The sequence below is a fragment of the Cupressus sempervirens genome, chromosome 7 (assembly GCF_028749045.1).
Source record: "Cupressus sempervirens isolate cs-2001-9-10 chromosome 7, ASM2874904v1, whole genome shotgun sequence".
Taxonomy (NCBI): domain Eukaryota; kingdom Viridiplantae; phylum Streptophyta; class Pinopsida; order Cupressales; family Cupressaceae; genus Cupressus; species Cupressus sempervirens.
In genome coordinates, this window is record NC_143124.1 from 48,632,602 (window position 1) to 48,638,658 (window position 6,057).

The 6,057-nt window shown below is 36.4% G+C and overlaps 1 protein-coding gene across 1 annotated transcript; it reads left to right on the forward strand.

The window, feature by feature from the left end:
• Positions 1–546: 546 nt before the first annotated feature.
• On the forward strand, positions 547–3,472 carry LOC149545417 (uncharacterized). Its single transcript, XM_089793764.1, has 2 exons — positions 547–823; positions 2,679–3,472. Exons 1-2 carry the CDS (start codon positions 547–549, stop codon positions 3,470–3,472), a joined length of 1,071 nt encoding a protein of 356 aa, XP_089649890.1.
• The last annotated feature ends 2,585 nt before the right edge of the window (positions 3,473–6,057 follow it).

Consider the following 6,057-nt stretch of genomic DNA (forward strand, 5'->3'; position numbering starts at 1 on the left):
CTGTAAAAAAAATTTGACTTTCATTCATTCCGCCCAATTATTTAATTTACCTTTCGTCAAGTAGGAGACAGGCACAACTAGTCCACATTTTCTCTTTATCCCTAGCAGAGCAGGGTTTTCTTACAACATTAAAAAACTATTCATCAACATCAAAAACTCCAACATGAACATGAGATTCCATGTGAGCTTCTTCTTCCTTTCTACTCCTGGTCAATCAACCTTGGCATTGGAAGACACAAGACCTTCACCATCTCACGTGCCGCAAATAATTCATGCTTCCATCTTATCAGGAACAGAAGTTTCCTTTTTCTTTTCCACACAATATCCCAAGCGAGATTTAAGCTACGTGTATTGAAAACAAAACCTATCTGCTGTATACCCAGTTGAAAACAGCTTGCAAATTAACAATGGGTTTTTTTTAATTGAATACAATTAGTGACACATCACTTTTCCCTCTATAAATAACAAAGACTGTAGAAAGCTTATCACTGCACAAAGTTATAGGTTCTTTAGGTATAGGTGTGAGTAGAGAGTGTGAGTGTGGAGATGGCCAAGGTATTTTGCTTGCTTGTGATAGTTGTTGCTTTGTTCGTGCATTCTAATGCAGCCGATTCTTATGGTAATCCAACTCCCCCTCCACCACCTTTTGCAGTGAAGGGAACGACCAGATCTGGCCAAAAAACCCAATGCCTTACTACATCGTCAAAGTGTTATAACGTAACTCTTGTGTGCCCCAGTGAGTGTCCCGAGCGTAAGCCAGCAGATAAAACGGCTAAGGCCTGTTATGCTGATTGTGGACCCAAATGCGAAGCCACCTGCAAAAGTAAGAATATTTCGCCAAAAAGTATTTTGTTGTTTTGTTGGATTAGAAGGAATGCATTATGAGTTAGATTTGAGCAAGCAGAATGGTGTAGGATATTTGATATAGCTCAAAGAAATCTATCTTTGTTCCTTCTTTCTTTACAGGGTAGTTATTTTTGGTGAACATTCAGATATTGACAGAAAGTGTATTAACTTGATTTTGCTTAGATTTAAGAAGGTTTAGAGGATTTGGAATTAGAAATATTTTCTTTCATGCGTTCACTACTTTGTTAATAGATATAGATCCTTTCTTGGCTATTTGGTCTCTTGAAGTATCAGATCTCAATCCCAAGTAGATAATGGGATCCAAATACTCAGAGTAATATGTTGACATTTCCGTCTTTTATTGGGCTTTGAATTTGCAGCAAATGTGTAGTTATTTCGACTTAGAACTAAACTATGGTCTCCAACTCTTTGAAAGTTGTGTTAGCATCAGATCTGGATCGTATGTCTTGTTGATGTCAAAGCTCCTTTTTCCTAGTCTCTCCTTAGATATTTCACTTGTAGTGCCTACCGAGCACCTGGTGTGACAGAGTTAATCCTTGTAACATAGTTATTAGTGGGTGAACGTACACTACTATCTATTCCTTCCTAGGGACTTGGATTTATCTTGACCCGAAATATGCATTGTTAAGTAGTTGACTAGATAAAGGTTGTATATGCATTGTGGATCTTCTTTAAACTCTTGTAAATATAACCTTATCTAATGTGGGTCTTTCTAAATTTCCGTAATCAGTGTTGCACGCTTTAAATTGTCTTTTTATTCTCTTTCCCCAATGCTGCTAGCAATTATGTTTTTCTATGTGACGCCGGAATAGTTTATTGGTAATCTTATTATCTCTGTGCTGACTCCCCTTGTCTTCTGCTTTACAATACCTGATTTAAATAATTTGCATTGAAGCTGTCACCCTCAACCATATTCTTCGCCGCCTTGTGCTCTTTAGCAATATTCTAATTGTCATCTTTGACTTGTAATCTATACTCCAATAGTTTAAAGTATTTTTCCATGTGCTTTTCACGGCCATTAAAAATCTGTTTCTAAATCTCATGATAATCTACTAGATAGGGTTGGATTGATCTTCGTATTGTTTTGAAAAATTAGTCTTTATGGAGTAAGTGTGATTTAGATATAGATGAAAATGTCGATTTGAAAGTTCATTGAAGCTTACAAATGTATTTATACCGGAGTATAAGAGTCTCAACCCAAATTTAATTGTCCTAAGCTATAGAGATGGACTGTTAAGCTGACCGTCGTACCTCTAAGATTATCATGATAGGCTAGCTGCCACTCTCGATATAACTGAAAATGCTGAGTTATAAGTTCGCCAACACACATACATTTTAGTGTAACAGCAGATCTATATATAATTTTGCATGGAGGACACCCTTAAGCCACTAACCCATATCCAGCAGTTTTAAGTACCATTTCTAAATATAGACATGTACCTCACCTAAAGCATAGCATCTCTTTAGATGGAACCTATCATTCAAAACTAGCAGAATACTTCTATCCAACGGATCTGTCGTTTCTCTACTATGACATGGTGCTTTTTCTTAATAAGTGGACTAATATTCTATTGATTAAAGAGATCTGATTTTATGATATTGTTACTGGAATTTAAGTGCGTACTAATTTGAATCAAATTTATTGAAGAATAAGTAAAATCCCTTAGCACTCATAGGTTTTAGATTTTCATACACCACATTTACAATTATACACAATTGCTGTCAAATAAGCATACTAACAAAACAATCTCTTTTATCCCCTTTACATTCACTGATTTATTTTTTCTGTGTGAATATTGGTGTTGTTGCAGCGAGGAAGGCTAACTGTAATGGATTTGGAGCACTCTGCTATGATCCCCGCTTTGTAGGAGGCGATGGTGTGATGTTCTACTTCCATGGCAAGAGCAACGAAGATTTCTCCCTGGTTTCTGACAACGATCTCCAAATCAATGCCCACTTTATTGGCAGAAGGCCACAAGGAAGAAGCAGGGATTACACATGGGTACAATCCCTAGCCATAATGTATGGCACTCACACTTTCACACTTGGTGCAAACAAAGTAACCAAGTGGAACAACAATGTGGACCAGCTGTTCTTCAAATTCGACAACCAGGCATTCACCATTCCAGAAGGACACCTGTCCGTATGGAATGCTCCTTCAACTGTTGGACTAACTGTGGAACGTACAACAGATTATAACAGCATTAATGTAATCATCCCTCAAATGCTTGATTTATCTATCAGTGTGGTGCCCATTACAAAGGAGGATGACCGGATGCACGGGTACCAAATCCCTTCAGATGATTGCTTTGCTCATCTTGAAATTCAGTTCAAGTTTCTCAATCTTTCTTCCAGTGTGGAGGGTGTTCTAGGACAGACATATAGGCCTGATTTCAAGAGCCCTGTGAAGGTGGGGGTGCCAATGCCTATCATGGGTGGTGAAGACAAGTATAAAACTTCATCTCTTACTTCAGCAGATTGTAGGCTCTGCATTTTCAAGAAAAACTCGGTTTCCCAATTGGAAAGCTTGCTTGTAAAGTCAAGTGGCATTTTGGATTGTGCAAGCAAGCTGGGTGATGGGTTTGGTATTGTGTGCCGTAGGTAAGTAGAAATAGAGCATGGCTGAGAGCATCTATATCAGCTCTCTATTCAAATAAAAATATATACCTATATAACCATATGCTTACAGATTAAGTGGGTACTTTCTTAGTTTGGAGAAATGCATGGTTTCCATTCTTTTCTCTCCTGGTTTTATTGATGTAATAATGAGATTTGTGTCGACCGAAAAGTATATTTAGGGAAACTTGTCTTATTTTAGCTTCCTCGGGCAGTAATGGAACATTACTATATAAATTTCTTTTTATTAAGGGAAAAAGTTTCGTCTTCAAAAAAAATAGTTTTTTCTCTCCTCTTTTTATTTCTTATATGATATTATATCAAGGCATTTGTGCCTCGTTGTCATGGATACATTTCATTTGACAAAATCAACATGCTATGAGTCATCAAAGTACATTTTTATGAGCTATTTTGTATTTTTTCTTTTATGATTCTTAAAAATAATTGAAAATATCTAAGGGGTTAAGCTTAGTTGGTTGAAGCAATGAGTTCTCATTGTGAACATGCTGGTTTAAATCCTAATAGGAACATCTTTGTGGAATTCTAAGTTGTGACTTTTGGTCTTCTATTGGTTGTATTTGTCTCATTGTAAAAAATGGATTCTAAGTTGTGGCTCTTGGTCTTCCAATTGTTGTTTCTATAAGGAGCTTGAATAATTGAAAATATCATTTATCGTACATATTTATTAATTACTTGAAAAAAGGGATAAGGTAAATATAGTGAGAATATTCATGTTGATTTTAATTTTAAAGTGATATTAAGAGGAGAGAAATGCCATGTAGATATATCAAAAAGAGTAATTGTAGCTAGAATACAAAAGAACTAAGAACAACATACACAAATGAAGAGTAAAGAGAAGAGGAAATGGTCATGATGGTCCATCAATTGATAAATGAAAGTGATAGAGATGAAAGTAGGTCATAAGTTAAAGTAGTGGATTGATTGATTGTGCAACACAAGAGTTTAGTTTTATACAATATGATAAACCAAAATTTACCATCAATATTGTTGATCTCAAATTGGTTTTGACAAGTGAGTGTCAACACACTTAAGCCATTTACTTAGTTCATGTCGAACTAATAATCCATGCCAAGCACAACATGTAAACATTAGACCATGCCAAGTGCAATGAGTGTCGAGTCACTCAGGTGTCAAGCAGATAGACTATGCCAAGTGATTCAGGAGCCGAGTAAATAGTGGATGCTGAGTAATGCAGATGATGAGTCACAATATATAGAACAGTACATGTCGAGCATCAGAGACTTCATATGCCAAGTGACACAGTTTTGACATATTTGTTTGTAATGGCACAAACAACTATGTAAACCATTTTTAAGCTAACTTAAGGATAGATTATGATCTTTTGGAGATAAGGATGAATCTATATTTGGATTTCCTATACAATTGCATGCAACCAATCAGAAAATGGGAAGGTTTAAGTCACAAAAAGGATGAATCTTAGTCATAGATTCATACCTAACCCTAAGCCACCTAGGTCTTCTTAAGGAGGAAGAAGCCCTAAACTCTTTATGACATAAGAGAGAAATTATGGGAGAAATTGACGGAGTGAACAAGATAGTCTGCAGAGCATTCAAGGTGACTTAGAATTGAAAGTGAATTGCAGAATCAGTTAGTGAAGAACAAAGGATAGAAGAAAGGACACATCATTGAGACATCTATTGTGAAGGATCAATTAGATATTGTGTAGAGGTGATCTGTTATCAGGCAAGCAAGTGCCAATTACAGGGTCTATGCCAAGATATTTTAATAGGTGTTTTTAGTTAAATCTCTTAATAGAGTAGTCCTGAGAGGTTGTTTGAAATCCTTTAGCGAGGTGCTTACTTAATTGTAAGTTGAAGTCCTCTAACAAGGCACACTTCTAATAGGGTTTTGAAATCCTCTAACAAGGTGAGACCTAACAGTCTTTGAAAGCCTTTAATAGGGCAGACCTTTCATAGGGTATACCATGATTCATGGTCAAAACATTGTAACCTTAATTGGATACACTTGATTGCTATTGTAGCGAAGATTTGTGGGTGTCATCCCCACCCCAATTTTACCTTCTTAATTGGAGCATTTTTGGGTAATCATATTTGGTGTTATGTGCGTGATTGCTTGCATGTTTGCATGATTTAGATGCATATGCTTTACATGTTATTTCAGTTTACATATTGAATGGATATGATAAATGAATGGTGAAAATTTTATGGGTCCAAGTTTAAACTCCTGATTGACACTCACGCACCCACCCCACCCCACCTAGCCCCCCCCCCCCCCCCCCAAATTTTACTCTTTGCACTTGTAATTCCAACACAATATAGCTTTAATTTTAATACAAAAATATATGTGGATACAAGTGTGTTGCCATGATTTTTGTCTCCTATATTTTTTGAAACTTTTAGGAATAGGCTTGATTCAATGTGATGTCAAGTCTGATTCTAGATTGCCTATAGGATGACCTTTCTTCTCATCATTCCTTTGAGCTAACCTAATGCAGGAAATCATGTGAGCAATGCATTAGTCCAAAGCTAGGTGATTAGGGTTTGGAGGGTTTATTATGTGTTATCCTAGTGA

Excerpts from the sequence above, each read along its gene's own strand:
- LOC149545417 (XM_089793764.1), top strand. The coding sequence starts at position 547 with ATGGCCAAGGTATTTTGCTTGCTTGTGATAGTTGTTGCTTTGTTCGTG. Across the intron at positions 824-2,678 it reads ATGCGAAGCCACCTGCAAAA|CGAGGAAGGCTAACTGTAAT; the intron begins GTAAGAATATTT and ends GTGTTGTTGCAG.